At 41.8% G+C, this 24,708-nt stretch overlaps 1 protein-coding gene across 3 annotated transcripts in view; it reads left to right on the forward strand.

Annotated features, from left to right (window-relative positions):
* The first annotated feature begins 660 nt into the window (after positions 1 to 660).
* LOC310990179 (thyroid hormone receptor alpha) overlaps positions 661 to 24,708 on the forward strand; it is a 44,112-nt gene continuing 20,064 nt past the window's right edge. For 2 of the 3 annotated variants that reach the window (XM_083977451.1, XM_083977453.1), the window contains exons 1-2: positions 661 to 844; positions 24,612 to 24,673. In XM_083977451.1, the coding sequence (XP_083833577.1) occupies positions 789 to 844; positions 24,612 to 24,673 (118 nt within the window). In that variant the 5' untranslated portion in view covers positions 661 to 788. Of the gene's footprint in view, positions 845 to 24,611; positions 24,689 to 24,708 lie in introns of all 3 variants that reach the window. The other variant, XM_083977452.1, reaches the window with a different exon arrangement.

Below are 24,708 nucleotides of genomic sequence, written 5' to 3' on the forward strand. Positions count from 1 at the left end.
GTAGGCTACACCCACAAAATGTTAACATGGTAATATTGTAAAAGAAAAAACGACAGAAGCCTGAGTTATGTACTAGTGTTGCCACAGACTCTTTCTGGATGGACCACCACCAACAGTCGGGCCAGCCCTATTATCACTAACACTGACTGACTGACTGATGGTTCTCCTCAGTGCTGAGCAGCAGTTGTCCCTCTAGCTCCTCTAGTTTCCCCATTCACTTAAGGACTGCAGGGAAGCAGAGGAGCACTTCCACTACACTGAGCCTCACCTCCTTCACAGAAAATACGTTACTTTAATTACATGTCTCATTATTGCTAAAGGAGGCAGAGGAATGGCTGAACATACAACACAGTTAGCAGAGAGGGATCAACATCGAGGCTTCGTACCAACAACCATGACCAACTCTACATGTTGGACCTGCCTGTGATAAAAGTCTATTAGACTCTGGAGCTGAAGTAAATAAAGACCGTTACAGATGACTGACAGCCCTGCTCTGTGTGTTCTGTCTGTCAACTAAGCATAGAAACTACATCTGCATTGTTACATAATCGTGTGTGTTAAAATTATAATGTTAACGTCACTGTGTGTCTGTCTCCTGCTCTGCCCCTGCAGCCTGCTGTTGCTGCTCCAGCCGACGTCTCGCCCACCGCGCTCCTCTCAGCCAGTCACCGCCGGGGTTCTCAGATGGCCGTCTACTGACGGGGCCGCCGGCGAATGCTGAGCAGGCTGGCGAGGTCGGGGTCCGCCTCGTTGTCCCGTGATTGGCTGCCGGACGGTACCGAGGCCAAATGGAGCCAATGTCCAACAAGCAGGATAGCAACTCCTCGGAGGGGGAGGAGAAAGGGTGAGTGGGCCTGTGTGTGTGTGTGTGTGTGTGTGTGTTGAATGGAATGTGATGGATTTTACTGCCTCTGCGTGTGTGCGTGTGTGTGTGTGTGTGTGTGTGTGTGTGCGCGCGCGCTCGTGTTCGTCTTTGATGTAAACATGAAAGGAAAGCACAGATTAACAGTGATTTGACAGAAGTGACAGATGAAAGAATAGCTGCAGGCACAGAGAGATGGATGGATTGATGGATGGATGAAAGATGGAGAGGTACATCAACAACTTATTTTTGTTCAAAGTGCATGTTTGAATAATTTGCTCTCACCTTCCTCACAACGCAACCGTTCTTGCATAAGTAAGGATTCATTATGGAGCTTTAATGAGAGGAGGAATATAATGTGACTAATAATAGGTGAGGGATGGGTGGGGGCAGGGGTACGGTGTATTTAATGCATTACTCAGAGAGGTAACGGGGACGAGCTCTCCATCACGCTGCCATCTGTGCCCTCTCTGTTTCTGCAGCACGTGCAGACACACACACACACACACACACACACACATCACACATCATCACACGCATATACACCCTCGCTCTGCCCTCGCTGCTTCATTAGATTCACAGTCTGAGTTCAGAGCCTTTGAAGAAGCAAACGCAAACAGTGATCAAGTTAGATCTCATTTTTGATCCGCCCATGATTTGAGTGTTGAAAAGTAAATATTTCCCTTTTATGAATTAATAGATGATTGTTTGTTTTCCCTATAAATAAAACATTTGTGAATATTAACATCACAAATGGCATGAACAGTAAAATAATGTCAGTTTGAAACTATGATAAATAAAATGATGGCTACACACAAAAAATGAACTAAACATAAGAATAACATACTGAGCTAAGGGCAAGAAAAAAAGGCTTTGATATTGAATAAGTAATTAACAAATAGCCTACCCAGAGGTTGCGCTAGACTTTTTCGTCGCCGGTCATTTTGACTGACGGGGTCATAAAAATTCCGTCATAATCTATTTTTACCGGTCACTTTAATTTTTTTTTAAATGATAATAATGCCATATTCAATAGCATTCAATTTTAATTCATGTTTAATTCATATCAAGTCCAAACAAATTGAACAGAGAATGCTCCGGAGCAGAGTCGGCGTCAGAGCACATCTAACTGTGGGTCATCAGTGAATGCGGGGTCACTTTCTGCCACTCAACATCTAAATACAACTTGAATACCTGATGATGACATCAGTTTTCTGTCAACAATCAACATGCTAACCCATGTGTTATACCAAAACATCCAAAGGAGCACGTTTTCACATAGGCATCGCATAGTGGACTGGCGTTAGCTCTCTCTCTCCCTCTCTGTGCCTCTCATTTCTCTTTTACGCACACACGCACGCAGCCACTGCGCATCACTGAAACAACTGAAGCTATAGACCACACAGCCAGATGCAGCACAAATTCAGACAGGACCAAACCCCACTCATCTTTACGTGTTATAATAAACAATGCCACGGCGGGCAAAATACATTAAAAGAAGGCTTAGCGTTACCTTTGGAAGAGTTGTATGCGGCGAGTGTGTGAAACGGTGATGTCCTGCCCCCACCGCTCTACCTGTACCGAGACACACCGCTGTGTAGCTACAGCTACGTAACTTAACAGCTGACTACTGTCGGTCCCTCGGACACTGCAGCTAAATCTCGCCCGTTAAATCATTATCGACCGTCATATTTGCACTGACACGACTCCCATCAACATTTAATCCACTTGAAGGAGTTTGAATACTGCGGGGAAGCTTTCTGTCTTCTTCTCTGTTGTTAGTGTTTATGTGTGGCAGCACTAACAGCGCCACACAGGCCTAGAGGAGGTACTACAGCGTTTTCTACTGAGCGCACCAGCCAGCTGTTAGTTTTTTTTTTAAATCTAATTCTCACCGTAGTGACTTTGTGACATTGTATATGTTTTATATCGTTATCCACCGCTCCATGTATTGATTATCCGCCGGCTTCATTGTAAACAAATGCACATGGCCAGACGGCCATGGGTGTGAATTGCAATCTGTCAAAATGACGGATGGCCTCAAAATTTTTCCGTCATCGTTTTAAAAAAACGGTCAATGACGGAAAATATCCGGTTAACGCGACCCCTGAGCCTACCCATAATGTAATTTGTGAAATTATCCAAACTAAACACATTATTATAATAACCCTAACCCTCAAATTCAGATTCAGATTCAGATTCAGCTTTATTTGTCCTTTGCAAGGAAACTTGTTTTCACCCCCGTACGCAACACACAACCTCAAGATACATAAATACATACATTACATTACCCACCCATACACATTAAACAGGAACACACATTTAGCGACGCAATCTATTTAGTTCTGTTATAGCAGAGGGGACGAAGCTTCGGCTGAACTTGACCCACTATAGTCCAGTATTAAAGAACATATTTTGTTACACAGTAAAACCTTTTTCAAAGGTCTGTGTTTGTTTCAAAATGCAAAATGCATTTTCCTCAGTAAGACTTGTAGTTTATGACACATGGTGTCACTTTGTATTCTTCAGCTCATCATACAGCTCCGCCCTCTTCAGCAACAGTTATCACATTTAGCCAGTTAGCACCTGCAGGCGAGAGCAGCGACTGAGGCCTGACGTCCTCCTCTTACCTGGTGTGCATCTTCACATGCATTTTAAGTTCAACTTGTGTTCAGATCTCACCTCTCTGCTCTATGTTATAAATAAACACATTATTTACTTTATTGACCCAGTTGAAATGATTCAATAAATCAGTCGTAGTGATGAGTGTTGGTATGGAGGCTGGCCAATGAGCAGATCACCTAAGACACACATCAGTGCAGGTTCTGTGAACTAATAGTTTGCAATTGCAATAATCTTAGGAAGGTGTTTTTCCCCCCCAGATACACAAGATTTATTATTTAGACATGAATCTGTATAAGAAATAGGCTAATGCTTCTCCAATGGTTTAGATTGGATGTTGATTTTATTTATTTATTTATTTTTATTTATTTAGCACAAACAATATCATATAAAAAACAACATGAACAATCAACATTACTGGGATGTGCAAAGGGGAGGTATGAAACCCAGGAGGGCTTATATGAAAACCTCACCCAACATATTCAAAGATCAAATTTGTTACGGTTTAAAAACAATAACATAGGAAAATAATTGAACAATAATGAAAAATAAGTTAAAAAGTAAGAGATTAAACAGTAAATATAAGGAAATAAGGAAAAATAAATAAAAATACATACATAAATGAATAATACAAAACAAAAAATAATGAATAAGATCATAAAGAAAGAATAAGAAGTGAATAAAGAAAGAATAAGAAGTGATTTCTCTTTGGGCCTCACAGTTCTCCATTGTTTTACGCCATTTAAGCCCTAAAAATATATTTTAAGAATAATCTGTTATGATTGATGTCTTGTTTGACTTAGCTTTCACATATTGATCATTGATTAATTGATTCAGTCTTTATTCAGTCAGTCATCGGGTAATACAACAACAAACATCGTCAACAACGTCAACAAGGTAGTAACTTAAAAGGCACAGGCAAATGAAGCTACCCTTCAGCTTTTTTACAATGTAGGAAAAAAAACATAAAAAGTCAAAAAGGAAAACGGCGCTAAGGCTCATCTGCTCCTACTTCCTCGTTGAGAAACCAGGATCAGGCCATAAGCCCCGCCCACCACCTGCTGGCTCCAGGTCAATAGGTGAGAGGACAGAGGGCATCAACAGACACAGAGGCTCAGACACAGGCTGTCTGTTCAGCTGAGGACTGGGGAGTTCACTGGGACCAAGGTCGGTGGCTTGTATCAGAGCAGTTAGTATAGTTAGCATCGTGTCTGTCTGTGTGGTTTGTTACCTGGTAACTGGCAGCAGCCGACACAGTCCTGCTGGTTGTGCTGTTTCTTTCTTTCTCTGGTTTTCCCACAGTGGGTGACTTAGTTTGCCATGTATGAACTCCTGAGTGTCTGACTGATTATTTTGCTCATAACTTACTTTGTATTATATAAAAATCAGTGTTGGGCAAGTTACTTTTAGAAATAAGTCGTAGTACTGTAGTTACTTTCCCTAAAAAGCAACTGAGTTAGTAACTGAATTATCACATTATAAAAGTAACTAATAACCAGGAAAAATAACTACTGTAAAAATGGCTAGATATGCAAATTACTTGGACTCACACCCCCAACCCCTGAACCATAACCCAAAGCTCCTGTTCATCAGGAACTAGCCAACTCACTCAGTATTCCTTCACACAGAGGGATACTGAGTGAGTTGGTTAATTCCAGATAAACAGCTTTTTTCCGACTAGTTGATGAACTGAAAAAAAAGTGTATATACTGTACACTTCAACAGGTGTATTATTTTGTGACGGGACTTTTTGAGTCAAATAACGGTGCATTTTATTGTCAGTAACAGTAACGGCGTTATAATGGGGGAAACTGTAACTTTTTTGATTACTCGTCACTGAAAAAAGTAGTAATGCCGTTGTTTTATAACGCCGTTATTCCCATCACTGATAAGAAATACAGTACATGATATGAAATGCATCACATGGACATGTTAAAGGGATAGTTCAACATTTTGGCAAATTGGCCCATTGCCATAATCCCTATAGTCATAGCAGTAGGTTCGTTACCTTTATTTATCGGTGCAAGCTATTTTTAGAACGGTGGAGCAGAGCCATGAGCTGCAGCTTACACCGACAAATAAAGGTAACGAACCTACTGCTATGCCTGATATAGGGATTATGGCAATGGGCCAATTTGCCAAAATGTTGAACTATCTCTTTAACAATGTTAAAGTGACCACGAGAACTTTTCGTAAAGCGGGAGTGTTTTCACACTACATTTCCCATGAGCCTCCGCGCGCACGGTGAAATTCTTGGACTTGAGCAAGACGGACGAAAGTGAAAACTTTTGCAAAGAATGTTGTCATTAATGAAGAACGAAAGTCAGAGGTTGGAAGACGATCAGATACCGTCGTAGTTCCGACCATAAACGATGCCAACTAGCGATCCGGCGGCGTTATTCCCATGAATGCTGGGCGAGTCGACCACTAATAATAATATCAAAATAAATATAAAGACAAAACTATATATTTATTGAAAATGGAGCCATTAACAAGTGTTGGTAACGTAGATTCATCCACATTAATATGAGACTCTTTTATAACCAAAAGCAAACTCCTCAGGGTCTTTAAACAGGGCTCATTGCTGATGATAGTGATGCTGGGTTGTATATCCATATCCCACAGATGGTGTGAAAGAATGCAGCTGCAGAGCTGTTGTTGTTTTTACAGATTTTTTAAGAATCTTTTGTTGAAACAGTGAGAGAACCACATACTTATTCCTCTCCAAGCTCGGCCTCAGTTCTACAGTTGTTTATCCCACCGTGTTTTCACGCTGGCGTGCTGAACTCCTTTTTCCTCCAAAACCTCAGAAACCGACGAAGGCAGCGGCGCCGTGGGAAATTATAAGCTTACTCCTCGCATCGTCTTCAGGCCAAAGTGTCTTCTCCTCATAGCGAAACGCGCTGTGTGCACAAACATACATGTACGGTGGCCCTGAGGTGCAAATCACAACAGCAAATCAGAAAACACAACAACAAATTACTTTTCCGGTTTGGTTAATGTCGTTGTGTTTTCTGTTTTGTTGTTGTGTTTAATAATTTGTCGTTGTATTTTCTCTTTTTGTGTTGTGTTTTCTCTTTTGCTGTTGTGATTTGCACCTCAGGGCCACCGTAGTCTTGCTTCTAGCGGAGCGAGATGGCATTGACTTTGATGACAACTTGACCTTTGTTATAACCATCACCATGGTAACCCCCGTGCATGTAGTGTGCCATGTGGCCGGCACAATGTCAAAGTATCATCTACCTGCGGAGATAATTAGGCTTTGGCAGAGGTCTGTCTAGTGTGTGTGTGTGTGTGTGTGTGTGTGCATGTGCATGCGCATGTGGGAGTGTGTAGTTGTGTGTGAGCAGATGGGATTGTATTATTGAACATGCATGTATACTGTATGTGCGTGTGAAGGTGTATCAATCTCTTCTTTGCCCGCAGAGATGTTTGTGAGTTTATGTTCATGTTTATGCAGTTATACGTGCGTGTGTGTGTGTGCGTGTGTGTGTGTGGATTAGTGGAGTGGAGAGAGCTGGATTAGGAGCAGCGAGGGCAGATGGAGGCACAGAAAGCAGAGGACAGCTCAGGACGCCTCAATATGTGGCATCAACAGGGGATTGTTGCTTTGTGTTTGTGCGCATGTGCGTGTGTGTGTGTGCACACAGCAGCGCAGAGCGACCATTGAGCACGCACGTGTTTTTGCGAGTGCTGCCTCATGCCCTGACCCCTCCCCTCTGCGTTTTCTGAGTCACAGAGCATGCTGGGTACACACACACACACACACACACAATCGTCCACACAGAGACGTTGCAAAGCTCCATATAGCCCGAAGAAGGGAATACTGAAATAGAACAGTGTGTGTGTATGTGTGCGTGTTCTTGTATGTGTGTGTGTCTCAAGAGTAACACAGTGGGAAGCCTCTGAGTATTTCAGGACACAGTTGACTTTCACAATTCCGATTTAATTAACATCTAAATGGAAGGATTGCAACTATGTTTGTGTGAGTGGGTGGGTGTGTCTGTATGTGTGTATGTTTGTATGTTAAAGTTTCTCAGAGCTTTATAGATATAGCCATTGCTGAAGAAATGCTGAATGATAGATAGATAGAAAGAAAGAAAGAAAGAAAGAAAGAAAGAAAGAAAGAAAGAAAGAAAGAAAGAAAGAAAGAAAGAAAGAAAGAAAGAAAGAAAGATGGGGTAGAAAGAAAGAGGGGATGGATAGATAGAAAGAGGTAGATAGAGATAGAAAGGGGGTAGAAAGAAAGAAAGAAATGAGGAAGTAAAAAGACAGAGAGAGGGTAGAAAGAAAGAAAGACAGAGAGAGGGGGATAGATAGATAGATAGATAGATAGATAGATAGATAGATAGATAGATAGATAGATAGATAGATAGATAGATAGATAGATAGATAGATAGATAGATAGATAGATAGATAGATAGATAGATAGTAAATTTCACGTATTTTGAAAGGCGCTATATAAATACAAGTTGTTGTTATTATTAATATTAATATTATTGCTCTCACACAATAAAAACACAGCATAGAATCAAAGTTAGATAATACATATATAAAACAAGTTCAAAGAATATAATTCCCGTCCCAGCTCAAAAGTGCCCCATAAAGTGCCGTAGTGTCTTATTTCATATCGGAAGAGGGCTGTATCTGTGTGTATGTGTGTGTGTTTATTTCTCAAGTGAAATACTAATCGTTGACTTCACGGCACCACTTTGTCGTCACACTTTAACAGAGGAGGGATGAGGGAGCATGAAAATAATATCAGAACTGAACCCTTTTAAATCAAATTTGGATTCCAGCATTTTGAAGCAGCAACATGAAAATGAGCTTTGTCACAAGTGTCCAGTTCGGTGAGACATCATTGGCGTCATGAGGGGCGCCGCAAATACACGTTTTTGTTTTGCTATTAGTCGAGATGGATGTGGAACCTATTCAAAATGACAGATTAGTTTATACATGGTTAATATATGGGTCTGTTGATGTGTTTAAAAAGGGACCAGTCTTTGAAATATGCCGCTGAGAATACAGCAATAAAAGCGTGGCCTGTGAATGAAGGCGCCTACCTACAGGAAGCTGTTTTTAGCCTCTCCGTTGCTCTTGTCCTAGAAATTTGAGCTGATTTCATTTCTGTTTGAGAGTGCATCTGTTTTTGGATAATATTCACGATGGAGCATCTTGCATGGGCTTATTATAGCTGTGTCTTTTCAGATCTTTTTATGCATTTAACTCAAATGTAACATCCCATAATAAATCAGATCTATGCTATATTATTTCTGTGATAGTATCAAAGCCTCAGTCTGCAGAGAAATGCACCCGGCCTGCGTTCAGAAACTAACCCTATGTAGGAAATTACCCCCATCTAGCGGTGCGGTTGCATATCTGAACGTATTCTTGATGTTGCATTCACGTGAAATCGGGCAGACGTCAGACAGACAACAGACGCTGCATGTAACAGGCAAAACAATACAGGCGTGACAATATGTTGTCATGGTGATGTCGTATTGTTTACCTGACCCACGTTTTACCGTCTTTCTCTCGTCAAGTAAAATGACATCCGGTTGGTTTGCCGACGGCCGTCTGTCTGACTGCACCTGAATGCAACACCAGTGCCTCCGTCCTTCCTCACACTACACAGTGGTGACAGTTTTAACAGGCGCTACCTGGAAAACTTTCTCCCCGAGCCGACAGCTCCGGTGAGTTTCCATGGTTACCTACGGTCACGCTGCCACTGAACGCAAAAAATGGCGATGCAACATGGCCGCCTCGGTTCGGTGCGTCACCCACTTATGTATTTGTAACGACTTGTAACAACTCATTCTAAGGTACGAGAAAGCTTTCATTTGTATGCGGGTGTGATTCGACTTCAGTGAAATACGTATTTATGAAAGCAATATTTGATTTTTGCTAATAAAAAGCCAAATAAGTTACATACTGGGGCTTTAAAGAACAAGTGGTCAGGGTTTCTGCAACTTTGTGATGTCACAACAAAGCAGTCATGCCTCAAGCCTCACCCACTTGCGCGCACCACCCAACCTTGGACGATATCTCTGTTTATGTTTTTATTCAGTCACCCAGAAGGAAAACAGTGAGCCAATCAGAGGAGAAGGGTTGAGATTTGGTCTGAATGGTTATTCTGTCTCCCCTCTTCTGATTGTGTTGTGTTTGTTTTCTATTAGTTTGTTTGTTTGTTGTGCTTAAAGGACAAATAGGCTTTATCCACTCCTGCACTCCCAAGAGGTCATTCCTCCTCCCTTGTCCTCAGGTAACCTCTCTGTAGTTGTACATTGAGTCTGTTAGCTGCCGCAGCGCCAGCAAACACAAGGGCAGCTGTGTATTAATCCACAAGCCTATTGGCCATTTGACCTGCTGAAGTGTGTATGCGACACAGGCGAATAGAAGAAGGAAGTCGTGGGCGATTTATTCTTTCACAAGGTGTTAATTAATTTAAAAAAAGGAAATGTTTCCGCTCGTTAAACACATCATAAATCCAGTCAGAGCTGTTTGTATTGGTGAAATTTAATGTGGAAATGTGTAACGGCCTCAGGAATTGTTGATAATAGCTGTGGATTAATTTTATATTGTGTTGGAAATCTTTAGATAAATAAAAATCCTGCTGATTCTGATTTCATTAGCAACGGCACACCACTGAAACAACACTGTAGTGAATGGAGATGTGCGCACAACGTGTTAGTGCTTTACCACTGGAGGTGACACATGGAAACCTTTCTATATTTCTGTGGATGATTTTTTTTCATCTGTTGCGCTTTGCTGATGTGATGTCATGACTGAGGTGACATCACTTGAGGAAGTCACTTTATACAGCGATTATCATGTCTGCAGAAGAACACCTGTAAACAGACTGAAATCTGCGGTGTTCCCCTTTAAGAGCTCATCTGAGCAATTGTGCCCTGTGTCATCAGAGCACAGCAACTACACACAGCAGGCCGGGCTTCAGCTGGAGTGATGCCAGGGTTATGGTTATTTAATAGTGTTTATTTATTGTAATATTGACATTTAATAATTAATCCTATGCATAACCTATTCATAAATAAATATAATAATAGGAAACACTCCAAATCCCTCGTCTCAATGCACACACATCCTGCAGTGATCAGAGCCAATGAGACGAGACAACAGAAAGACTGACACTGTGTTTCACATCAAGGAAATTGCCTCAATTGATATTAGACCTGCAGACAAAGAGACAGAGCTATCCCTGTCCCGCCCCCTCCCACTGACTTTAATTCTCTTCCCAATCACGTGATAAACTGTGAAATTGACTCCCATCCTGCAGGAATCCCGTGACCCATAGGATCCCTAAAAAAAAATTTCACCCTGCAATCCTTAATGGCCCACGCTAGGCAAGGCAAGGCAAGGCAAATTTATTTTTATAGCACAATTCATACACAGGGCAATTCAAAGTGCTATTAAGAGGCGTAGGAATACATTAAAATAAATTAAAAACCGAAAAATACATTTAAAAGAAAAAGGAAGAAATAAGACAGTAAAAGACATTGTAGCAATTAGAATGACTGAAATCATTAAAATATTAAAATCAAAAACAGTAAAAAATACATCCCAAGCTTTCCCAAGATTCATTGCGCACTGGTAAGGAAGGTAATATGGCAAGAAACAAACAACCGTGCCTGATGGTTACACTTTTAGATGCTCAGCAAACCCAAGGTCTTTAAAACCTCAAGATTTCATTGAAGTAAAAAAAAAGTTGTAAAGTGAAATTAAAGTTGCTAGGCGACAAGAGTGTCACGGAGCACAGTTGGTGACGCAAAGCAGGAATATCCTCCGAAGGTCGGAGCATATTATTTGAGTGAAGTCTGTGCAGGATGCGGCCCCTGAACCAGGACTCGGGTCCTGATGTGCTGCTGTCATCCAGTCTTCCTCACCTCTGCATCCTCTGTTAGAGGATCATGTGTGGTGGTGGAGCCCCGGGGCATCACACCACGCCATCCCAGCTCGCCCCCAGGCGCCATGTGACACAACTTGTGGCATTTTCTCCTCAATGAAATTTCATGCAATGATGTCATTCAATTTCACTGTGACATTTACCCATCACATGAGAGCTTGTGTCCTCTTTGAACCGAAACAACTTTAAAGGAAACAACATGATTCATGATTTTTTTTTTCTTTGTTTGTTTGTTTGTTTTTGTTCATCTCCTCGTCCTATGTTTAGACCGCAACCTCGTGCCTCCATTGTTATCACGCAGCTCAGCGACAGCATCGGTGAGGCCGAGCAGGTGGCGGCGGATTACGGGCGAGCATTCCTTCATTAATAAGAGGCAGAAAGAGAGAGTTAACACGTATATGTTTCCTCAGCGCGCGCTGCAAACAGAACCTGTTATAGGATCTACGCGCAGGAACTGTGGATAAGAAGGCGCAGCTGTGAATCTATTATCTGAGGCAGCTCAGGAAGTTTGGCTCAGGCCAGCAGAATTTCAAGATTTTCTACAGATGTACCATGGAGAACATCCCGAGGGGGCTACAGTTTCTAGGACAGGATCCCAGCTCCAAAACCCCAACAACTCAAGTTTGCAATGCAGGCGTTCTGTGCAAAAAAAAAAAAAATTGAATGCACAAGCCAATTTTAAACAAGCTTGAATAAGCCTCATAGCAGCTGGGGGGGTTTCCAACCGCTGAAAAGCTCCTTGAAGCCCTGGAAGATGATACACAATATGGCTAAATCAGACGCTTCATGAGCAGCAAACAGATCTTCACGTGTACAATTAGTGTTGTACCTCTTTACAAATGCTTCACTGAACCAACTTAGGAGTTATGATTGAACATATATTTGCTCCATTGTTTATTCTTGCTAATTGGTCCTTAAATTTCCTTAGTAATTAAAACCTGCCACAGCAGCTCACCGTAACTTACTTAGTCCTATTCCGTTAAAGTCTATTTAGTATTTACTTATTTCCCATATTGTATAAAGTTAGATGCCCTTGTGTTTTTTGATCATAAAGCAGCTCTACGTTCTGTATTAATACTGTGAAAGTATCAAAGCCTCAGTCCACAGAGAAACACACACAGCCTGTATTCAAACACGGAGCATTAAAAACAGCCGTCAGGATTTCTGTAACTTTGTGATGTCACAATATAGCCACAATATAGCCTGCAAATCCAACCTTGCAGGAATTTTGTTTCTCCAAATGTTTTACCTGACATTTGCTCTTACATCAGCAGAGTCTCTGAACCTCCTCTTTTTCTGACTGGCTCGCTGACCTGTTGTTACTACAGTAGATCTCCAGAGTGGACATGTTCTTGAACCCAAAATTTGATCGGCACTCGTTGCACTTCCAAAGGTAATGATAACATAGTTGAGAAATGATTATTGTTTGCTTAGTATTGCATGTACTGTTATTATGACACTGCCTCTAGCAGATACAGTACATAGACATACAGGCTCTGTATAAATGAACCGACTTGCATTTGCATGTTAGTTATTACTATTTCAATCAGACAACTCTGGAATGAGAAGAAATCATTTATTGAGCATAAGCATAGCAAGCTTGGATGGCATATCCTTGAGCATGGCTGCAGCAGGTTTGGCGTCAGGCTCTGACTCATATTCGTTCCCTGAGTGATCTGCCTTGCCAGACATTACAGGGAATGAAGCGGACCCCCCACAGGGGATCAAGAGACAGAGCCCACAGGTGGATGCTGGGGAGGTGGTGGGTTTGCAAAACCTCATGGGCAGCAGGGCAGCAGCAGCAGCAGTAAAGAAAGGCAGAGCAGCAGCGGAGTAGCAGCAGAAGCATAGCCAGGGACGAGCAGGTGAGCTGGGAGATTTAAATAACCCGCCCTAATTGGGCGAGGAGAGCGTGTGACCGATCAGCTGATCAGGATGGGCGCGGCTTGAGTCGTCTGCCTGAACTAGCTTCGCATCATTTGTTTAAATCCATAGAAAATACTGTAGTAAATTAATGATTCATTCTACCCTGAAAAGTTTTAGCATCTATTTTTGTGGTGTTAAAATGTGGAATAGACTAGATGAGGATATAAAAATGTGCAATAACTTAAAACAATTTAAAAGTAAGTACAAACATACACTCTTGGACAGTTATAAAGAACTGGACTGCTAATTTTACTCTTTTTATTTATAATCATGATCTTATTTCATATTAAAGCAATATGTTTTTAATCTTCTGAATTGTATGGAACTACAGATGTATGACATGAATCACAATGTAAGGGGGGGCTGAACTTGATAAGCTTTGCTTCTTTCAGCCCCTTCTCAAACTTGCACAGTATCATTGTTGTTTTGTTTCTTGTTACATAGATTGTTTGTCTTTTGATGTGCTTGTTTGAGACAAATAAAAATCAAATCAAATCAAAAAAATGAGCCTTGATGCTAAGCTAAGCTAACCTGCTTACAGAGTTTACAGAGTAAATAAGGGAGTTTCTTCTGAAATGTAAAACTATTTTTTTGTAGTGTGAGTTTCTATTTTTCCTAGATTTCCAGAGTCCTAGATTTCACTTAGCAGTGAGATAAATACCCTCAGTTTGGAGGACAAAGGGGGATGAGATAGTATTTTCTTTCAGTATTTGATTATTTTATCTTCCGCCCTCGATATTTAGATTGTTCTTGTCGAGTGTATTTATAATCCACCGAGTCTGGCTGGTCTTTGTTTTTTTTACCTCTAGGAAATAATTGTCTGGACACCAGCGCTCACAGTGACATAACACTGTCTGGATGCGTATGTGTGTATGTGTGTGTTTGTGTAACCACCAGGGGAAAGCCACTGTATGAACCCTTTCAAAATCACTGAGGTCAAACCCCCACGTAACCTCTCCCCATATGACACTCACAGGCCCGTCACAGCCACGGAGGCTTTTGAACATTTACACATGACCACATATGACAAGGTGGATTAAGGGTGTGACACATTCTTTTGCGACCAACTGTGTGTCCAACGACAGTCATGTGATTTTTTGACAGGACACTGAGCCATTGTTCAGTCGGTCTCCATCAGTTAAAAAGCGGATATCCACGTGTAAAAGCGGCGTTTCTGTCCCTTTAAAGCACATTTCCACCACCGCCGCCGCCGCCGCTCCTCTTCTCCTCAGAGTGCGAGGCGGCGTCTGACAGATCGCTGACGCGCCGCAATTTACCTTGAGGTGTTGCTAAAACCGTCGGTGCCTGGTTGAGGTCTGACAAAAAGGTGACATTGTCAGTGAAACGGAGGAGACGTTAGCGGAAGCGAGAGGAGGAGGAGAAGGGAGGTGGAGGGAAAGGTGACAAAAGAAATATTTGCTCTTAAAACAAAAAGTCACACTTTATTCTGACAGTTAGGAAAATCCATCCAAGAAAACAAAACACTGAAGGCTTTGGGATTGATGTTATATAATTGTGCTCGATTTACGAGCCGGTCTCTAAAGGCGGGACGTGCAGAAGAGCCTGAAATTCCAAATCTAACGCTAACAGGATTAACAGTTACACTGATTGTTTGGAGCACATTTTCCCATCCTCTAGAGAAAAGATGAGAGAGTTTTCTTTCTTTTTTTTCTGCTTTATACTACAACTTTTTCATCAAGGACCTCCTTTCCTGTGTCTCTGTACCACTCTCCCACTCTGTCTGAGCCTCATGCTCCCTCTTGCCTTTGCAGTGGCAGCAAATCTAAATATAAATGTTTACCAGACGAGTATTTCAACATCATGTTTCATGTACTTTTTTTTTTTTTTTTTGCCTCCGTAATTGTGACAGCCATGGAACTGGTTAGGTCTGATTAGCCATAGGTCAAAGGTCAGGTCACAAAACACATGTTTGACCTTGTGTATCCCAAACCTCTGTAACATCTGTCACAAACAACCACTTTATCTGAGAGGTAAACTGGTTCATGCTAAAGGTCACCCACTCAAACCTTAGACTCACACAGTCATATGTTCATTAATGATACACTTCTACTCAAATTCTTTGCTGATGGTCACAGATCAACTTCTTAATCATATGTGAAGCATGTGAAACATTTGAGGCCATTATTGGGTTGTGACTTTCACTCTGAGACAGCTATTCTAGTGTGTTACAATTAATTACTTAATTTCATTCATAATCTAGTTGGCTGGGCTCCATTTGTATACTCAGTTTATTTCAGTAACAGGAGTGGTATTATAAGCACTGGGTGACTGTGTACTGCCTTGTTATTATAGGAGTCTAAAGAAAACAGTGACATAAAATCCAAACACTGTATCAGGTGCAGAGTTGGGGCTCACTCAGTACAATTAAATGGTCTCATAGTTTAATATGGTGCTATAAAATAATATCTTATTTATCATTTACCTTTTGGTTTGTCCCCAGCTTAGCAATTGGAAATAGCGTATAAACCGACCCCACCTGTTTCACATGTGTTTATGGCTTCAGGTCTTGTTAAAGATTGCCCCCATATTTACCTTGAGATATTCAGGTCAATGTAAACTGCGCAGACACCAACAGGAGTCATGTTCCCTCTCGCCAATGAACTCCAGGCACCTCTAATACGCCCTGTTTCTGATCTATGTTTAGCCGCTGTCAACGAAACCAAACATTTCCTGCACAGGTATTTTCACATTGCAATCCTGCCAGCAGCCAAATGTCCACAACTTGCACCCCCCAAACCCCCACCCCTCCACCCCCGACCCTCCTCCTCCTACTGTTGTTAGGCTTTAAAGTGAAACAGCTGCAGGAGGTTTCATTGACAGTTACTGAAAAAAAAATGGCAAAGGAGAAGTGAATGGAAATCATATTGGGAGCTATCCTGGCTAACACCAGACCTCATCTCAATGTAGATTGAGATGAGGTCTGGGAAACCACCCGTTAGAGCTTAGATCGGGCCCAAAAAATCAAGCCCCACCCTGTACCGAGGACCGAGGATTCATGTACCATCGATATTTGATTGTTTTTTGAGTGTTTGTTGTGGTTGAAAGAATTGCCCCCATAGGTTAGCGTTGTCTCTATCCCTATAGCGCCGGGTAGCCATGGTGTAACTCTGGTTTGCCTGCATCAGTTTTAGTCGCGTTTTTTGCTCCCCCCAACACTGGGTGACCATCGGGACAATGAATTACGGGTCAAAAATGACCGGATTTCTCCTTTAATCCCGACATTTTTTTCTTTTTACTCGTGGGCTGTTTAAATTCGGTGGCGACACTGTGCAGGGTCCTCATTCGTGCAGCACATCTCTACCAGCAGCTGCTGCACCCTCCACACCTCCAACTTTCCATCAAACGTGCTCAAACTTCATTCTCCTGACTTTATTTTTTTCTTTATATTCTCGAACTCCATGTTGCTCAGCTGCTGCTGCTGCACGAGCAGACCGGTGATGCATGCAGTCAGTGTGTGCTAACATGGCACACTTTCGTTACGTACAGGCTGACATTTCGAAAAATAAATAATTAAAGTCCCCCTAAAGAGGCATTTTAAAATTTGTAAAAATGCTCTGCTATGACTATTTTTAGTTTAAAATTGCTTTCCCACAAAAAAGTTGTTTAAAAAAGCTCCCAAATAGGCTAAAAAACAGGTCTACTATTTCTCCCTCATTGAAAAATCCAGATTCTATGAATATTCATGAGTATGCAAAAGCAGAGAATCTCTAAACTCTACCACCCGTTCATTTTTTCGCATTTGAGGCGTGCTTTACGAAAGCCCAGAGCTGTTTATTGGGCGCTATGAATGTCTATCAAATGCGTCTGTGCGTAGCTTATAGCCAATTGTATCAATCATACCTGATGACGTATGTAGAGCGACAGAAATCCGATGAGGAAAAAAACGCTAAATGTTTCTCTTTTTCAAACTAAACTTGCGATCTAAACAACTTAAAACACTTTCTAGCCATGTTGGATCGACAAGCTATCAACAAAGTCGCTTCGGTGTGTCGTCCTCCTCCGTTCTGTGAGGGAAAAATTGTATCCATGGTTTCCAGGCTGACTTGCAGCATGGGTAAACCCAGGCTAATTGAGAGCAGCAGAGAGGTGGAAGGTGACTGTGACAGAGTAAGAGCACATTAAGCTAAAGGTTCCACCCGCTTTTAGCGCAGGTGCTGTTGCATTATAGGCTATAGGCAGCCGGCTATTATGGGAGTGCTTACACTTGGGAGTTGAGAGCGTAGCCCGGGATAAACCCTGCCACTGATCAATCAGGTACGCACATCCAAGATAAGTTGTGTTTTTTTTCGGCCTTTGACGATAACTGGTCATGATTACACTTGGAGCAAGAAGAGATCATAGAACAGTCTAATTCAATTGATGAGATATCTAGCATCGCCGTGTCCTCATAAGACTTCACTCAGCTGTACTGGGGAGGCTGCATCAGCCTGCTGTTATGTAATCAAGTTAGCATTAAAGCTTAAGTGAGTTTGGATCTAGAGCGGCAACATTTTTTTGTTGTTGTTTGTTTTGTTTTGGTTTTTTTTAGTTTCCTCGTGTGGGACAAAAATGAAAAGAGCAAAAGGAGAAGAAAGGCAGAAATGAAAAGGGCACGAGTGGAGAAAGTGACAGGAGGGAAATGTGGAGATAACACAGTGGATGACAGGTGACGGGGGCGGAGGGAAGAGGGGAGATTTGGGAATTTAGGAGAAGATAAATAAATGACAATAAAGCAAGGGTAGAAAGAATTACACAAAGTAGAATAGAACATGAGAAGGTATGTAGATGTGATGGCAGAGGAACACAGGGAGCGAAGGAGAGGGAGGGAGCAAAAGGAGGGAGGGGGAGGGAGGAGGGAATAAACAGAGTAGCCGTTCCTCCCAGCAGTCAGTCTGAGGCAGAGAGCTACTGCTGACTCTGATAGCTCAGCTGACAGCAGCAGCTAGAGGCTCGGCGGCGACGCTCCACTACTGTACTCTGTACCGCTGAGCAGCCGGTTCACCGGGAGGTTGGTTCAGCGCGGCGCCGGCCGGGGGAGGATTTAAGCACCTCCTCCTCCTAGAGGTTTTATAGATCGACTGGAAGACAAAAAAAGAAGCTGCCGTTAGTCCCTTTACTCGTCTCGCTCTTGAAGAAGTGGAACTATTGTGGAAGCAGAGCGACAGAGAACAGTTCTCGGTGAGGTTTCTCGTGTACAAAACTAAGCTGAATGGGACACGTGCACTGAACTGAACTCGACTGCCCGGGAGGCTGAAACTGGGTGACATTTCCCCCCACCACCCACCCTCCCACTTTCTTCTGATATTCCTGCAGAGCGAGCATCATGCATATCTTACAGCCATACTGCATCAACAGGTTGGTGAGCCTCCGTGGATACATATATACATAAATCTGTGTCTATTTCTGTGTGGGTGACAGTGGGTGTCTGTGCCAGCGCTGGCATCTACAGTGTATCCTTGTGCCACATGTTTGCAGCAGATTTAAAACACTGTGTTATAGTGCAGTTTAGAAGGTCTCAGTTTGCGTTATCATCCTCGCTGTTTTTACACAAATTGATTCATCTTGAGTTCAATGCTGCAAATTGGATTTCCAGTGATTATCACATTAAAGGGCCCTCATCTAATCTTCATTTATTAAATAAAACAATTAATTGTATTATTCACATGATTCGTGAGGAACTTTTTATAAACTAATTTGTTCCTATGCCTTTTTTTTTTTTTTTTTGGGGAAACTCCCTCAGAGCTGAGCTACATTGTTTTCATTTGGTGAGATTTACCATGCAGCCCCATGTCAGTGCAGTGGGAGGGGGGTCTGTAACATGACAGTCACTCAATGTGGATGTTTCCCTCTTTGTTGGTTTGTTTTCTAACATGCAGGAGGTGCTAACGCATGTAAATGACCTCATAAAGCATGCTCACCCCCCAACCCCCCCCCCACCAGCATCCTCCATCTGATGATCTTTCAGCTGATGCCCTCAGGACACACAGCTATAGACCGGCTCCTTGTTGCAACTGTAACACTGGGGGGTTATTATTATTATTATAGCCGAGCACCATTCAAAAAGAAAGTCAGTATTGACACAACACAAGTTCCAATCAGCAGCTTTAAAGCTGCACGAGTGAATATCTTCCGATCAAACACGCACGTGTGGAGCGAGAGGGGGGGGGGTTCAGACGGTTGTTTCTACTTTTATCTCCGTCACGAGCAAAAAAAAAAAAAAACTGCGACAATGAACATATAGAAAATTGATCCACCAACCCTATGCAGTTATTTGCTGTAATGAAAGCTACAAACATTAGCAGGTTTGGCTAAGGAGTTTCCTGCAGGAGCGTTAACCCTGGACACATTACAGAGTCAGCTCCACGTTAAATGTCAAGCCAACCCATGAAGTTTACATTAGGTTTGATTAGCCAGTGATAGAAGCAGCATTTCAGATGATTGGCTCTGTGTTCAGCGGTCAGATAAGAGAAGAATTTTGGAGTTGCCAAAGTTCCAGTGGGGCAGTTTCCTATCTAGTTTATATATAACACATGAACAGAAGTTGAGAATATGTTAAATATGACGTGTCCATGTTATTCTGCAGGTCAGAAACATAAATGAATGCGTCCACAGTGTAATTGTTGTTTTTAATCTTATTTTATTAATTTATTTAATAGCAGCAATGCAATTTAATACTGCAAATCTCCAACACTTGTCCCTAGTTGGGTTTTTTACATGCATGATGTAATTAAAACCATCAATTAAAACCACAGTGCAGTGTAGAGTAAGTGACACTATATTTAAATGTGTCACGTGTTGCACAGAACACACGTTCTTGCAGTTGTCATGTGTCACAACACTGGAGATGATGTGTTTGCAATATGGAGGCAATATTTACCTGTCCACTATACCGTCTTATAGGCTGTAGAGACATGCGGTGGACATAGATTTGTCATCACAGGCACCGTCAAATGAGGTAAATTGAAGATTGTGTTTTAACAGCTGCAGACAGGTTAGTGTGGGTTTATAATAGCTCACCCCGCTGTGATCTCCAACCAGAGCCCATGGTTTCCCACAGTGTTGCTGCCCGACCATGTGCGCAGCAATAAAATTAATAAGTTTGCTTGACCGTGAAGAGCTGCAAGAAGTGAGAAAGAGACGTCAGAGGATTTTTTTTCCCCCCCCACTCTCTGTTTTTTTTTTTTTCTTTTTTTTTTTTTGGTTGGAAGAGCAAAGTGGATTTGACAGCCAGCGAGGGGAGCGAGGGAGGAGTGTGGTGGAGCGGGTGTTACCTAATACTGCTGATGGAAGTTTAGGAGGAGGAGAGAGATAGGGCGGAGGAGAGGAAAAAAGGGAAATGTCTGCGAGGAAAGAAGGAGAGAACGAGGGAGCGGGGCAGAAAGAAGTAGGGAGGAAGCCAATTGGGAGGGGCAGAGAGAGAGAGAGAGAGAGAGAGTGAGAGTGAGAGTGAGAGATATTTTATGGAAGAGAGAGGGGAAGTGGGAATGGGAGGGGCGAGGAGCGAGGAGCGAGGAGCACACAACTAGACATGGGGGTAGAGGACGGTAATCCAAATCTGCTGCCAGAAGCAAATGCAGACTGGTTCCCTGTGAGAGAGTGAGAAAAGAGGAAGGATAGAGAATTACAGAGAGAGAGAGGAGGTGGGGAGGAGATGAGTGAGTGAAGGAATTATCTATAATGTAGAGTATGAGAGTATGAGTGCAGTCTACACATGCACACAGTGTGTGTGTGTGCATGTGTTTGTATGCTTATTGATGATGGTATAATTCATTAATTCACTTCTGCATATCCAATACAGATTCTGAGAGCACGAGGTGCTTTAGTCTTTAAAGAGGAACTAAGCAGGATTTCTCCCGTGGCTATGCTACATTTTTGCCTTAATTAAAAAGCTCCGGAGTAATTGTGATAGTTAACTACATGACTTGTGACTTGTTACGAGTGAGAACGGAGGCTCTCTGTCTTCACCTGCCGTCTCACGACTGAAAACCAACGTTGCAACATCAGCGTAGTACCTGGCTGCCGCTCTGCACACCACGACACAAATGCACTCCGTAACCCGTAATCTTTTGTTAATGACGGTTAAGACACACACGCCGTAACATCGTATATGATATGTAACGTTATCCACCGCTCCTTGTATTGATTTTTACAAATGCACATGGCTGAGAGGAGGGTTAGCAAAACAGAGGAAAAGCGACCGGACTTGCATAGTTCCCCTTTAAATACTGTTTTTAAATTTGAATATGTGATAAATATATGTGGTAAAAAACGGTATTTATTTATAAAAAGCAAAAAGGAGATTTGTTCGTAGCTGTGATCTTAAATTGATGAATGTCATCCCCTCGTAAATTGACAGTGCGTGCCAGTTGATCCTAATTAACACAGGATTAGAATAGGTAAACGTCCCATCAATCCCTGTAAAAGGACATGAGACTGCAAACAGAAACACAGCAGAGAAAGTGAGTTGAGAAAGAAAAGTTAAAACGCTCAAATGAAACTCACCGGACTCCAAACCTAACAAGAATTTTAGAAGTGCAGAAGAGAAGGTGCTGCTGCTGGAAGTAAAAAAAGAAAAACGTGCTGTTATATTTAGTAGCGTCAGCAGTGGATGCAGAGTAAGAGAGAAAAAAGATGCATGGGATGCTGTCAGTCGTTTACCGAATGCTGTATCTGAAGGAGAGCACACTACTGACGGAGTAGAGGAGAAATGTTTGATCTAGGAGGACAGGCCGGTCCAGACTGATCTCAGGTGTGTCGTCATAAATATCATCATATTATCATTAATTTTATGATGAGTCACTGAATCGCTATTGGGTGGTGTGGTGGTTCCAAATGAACATAATTGATGTGAATTAAGGGTCTATAGTAAGACTGACCCCAAATAGTCGACGATTCGTTATGTGGTTATGAGAAAAAGATTGTACCATTCTGACTATATGGGGGTGCTCACTGCTGCAATGATGGGACTTTCAAGTTTCCTTTCTTCATACACAGTCATGCATTCCCAGCACAAACTCATACACTCATCGCTTCACCACAAGAGACAGTGATGCATGTCGTGCACGTGAGCCTCATGAGTGAGATCAGGGAAAGGATGGAGAATGTCCTGTTATTGTTGTCTTTTGCCAACTGGAAATTTCATTTGTTTATTTGGATTTTTTTTTTCTCCAGGGCAGAAAAATACGGAAATTAGATCATAAATCAATGAGGGGAAAAAACAACATAATGATTTGACGATTATTAGACAACTGAAGGCACAATCTGATGATTTGCCGATGAAAATTCTTAGTCTATCGTGTTTTTAAAGAGACCACAATGCTTTGTAAAATAATTAAAATACTTAATAACCACTTATTTTGCACACGTTTCAGCTCTCAAGTGTACAGAAGTATGCTCTTGAGTGTGCATAGATGTTGTTCCAAAATAAGAAAAACATTGGTGAATGTCAAAATCTTCTTTGCAAGAGAAGAAGTGAAGACATTTCTTCTTAAAAACAGTTTATGAATGAGGCCCATTGTTTATAAGGAGAGAACTCACCTCTCCAGTCAAACCGTGAAGATCTAACTCCAAAATCCAAAGTCTAAATTCAATCTCACATCAGTCCCTTTGTTTTCAGCTTTATTTCCTTTTCATGTTGTTATCACAGAGACGAGACTGTCGATAAGTGGTCACACTACATGACTCAAATGAGGCAATCCACAGTTTATCTTATGGCTACAGTGATAAACTCAAGAGCGGAGGCAGCCAGATTCAGTAACAGTTACTTACCCCTAGCCATCAGACTGCTCAATGCTAAATAACCCCCCACCCCATGGTCAATACCTTCATTTTTATATTTCTGATTCTCTCCTTTCTAATTTCAGTGCAGAATTTTTTATATGAACAAATACATTTCAGTGCAGTATTTTTCATACCTATGATACATTTTAATACCTTTGATGTGTGCAATAATCTGCACCCTGCTGCTATGATGTTCTTAATACACTTTTATTCTTTTTTACACCGCTATTATTATATTATTATTTTTATTCAGCTCTTTTTTACTTGCACCAATTATATAGATCATATTTATATTTTTGTATTGTTTAGAGACCTATTTAAATGGTCTATTTCTGTGTCCTTCCCAGAAGCCAAGCAATGACATTTTGTTGCCAATAATCACTGTTGTGTTTCTTTGTGCAATGACAATAATGAAAGTCTAAGTAAGTCTACATGCATGCTAGCAGATGTAATGCTCATATCAGCATGCTAACATGCTCACATTAGCTATTGGTGGACTGATGAGAACAGAATTGACTGAAATGTGTTAAAAAAAAAAAAAAGATTAAATGTGTTATGTTTTGCCATGTGTGTGTTAGGTTAGCGCAGTGGTTCAAGGTCAGGGTATTGAGGTTGCCTGTTGTCTTATGTTTTTTCTGTTCATTCTGACACCTGCAACAGCTGCATACTATCTTCTCCTGATCAAGTCATGTGACTAGTAGTATTTAAGATGGCCTCTGATAGCTATCCTACTGTCTGACGAAGAGCTACATTGCTCGAAACGTACGTCACTACAATAAACCGACACTGAGTCCTGCAGAGTTGCGAGTGCTCTTGTTTTTTCTAGTTAGCGCAGTGGTTCCCAACCTTTTTTGCCTTCTGACCCCATTTTGACATCACAAATTTCGGGCGACCCCGCGATCACTTGCAGTCATGTTATAGCAGCTGTCAATCAAGATGCTGCATTTTATTTGAGCTCGATTTATATTTGAGAAAGTGAAAGTATAGAAAACAGTTGTTTAAGATTATGTGTGGTGTTTTTAATCATAATTTTTAAAAATAATAATAATTAGTTGAAAATATCAGTTTTTTTTTTCAGGCGACCCCATTTGAATTCCAGGTGACCCCATGTGGGGTCCCGACCCCAAGGTTGAAAAACACTGGGTTAGCATGTGAACATGCTAGCATATGATGAAATGAAAATGTACTACACACTTTCATGGGTCCTAACTGAGTCCATCCAGTTGTTGTCAAGATGTTTGAATCAACATCATAAAATAGTCAAGCTCAAGATGTCAGTAGAGGAAAAAGTGGAAGATCTCCAAAGTCAGTGGGATGTAGCTAACATCTGGGGAACATGACAACACTACCCGTCCCTACAGCCAGTTAGCACAGAGGCTGAGCAACCTCATCGTGTCTTCATGGACTCTTGGTAAATGTGTTGGGATTTTCACACCTCATGTAGATTAAAGGCTCAATCCCACTCACTCTCTCTCCCTCTCTCCTCTTCTCCCCCTCCAGATGGCCAGATGTGCCGAAGAGAAAGAGGAAGAACAGCCAGTGTTCAGTGAAGAGTATGTCTGGTAAGGATTCATCCTGTCTGTCCTCACCTCTCTGT

Source organism: Trachurus trachurus (assembly GCF_905171665.1).
Source record: "Trachurus trachurus genome assembly, chromosome: 8".
Taxonomy (NCBI): Eukaryota; Metazoa; Chordata; class Actinopteri; order Carangiformes; family Carangidae; genus Trachurus; species Trachurus trachurus.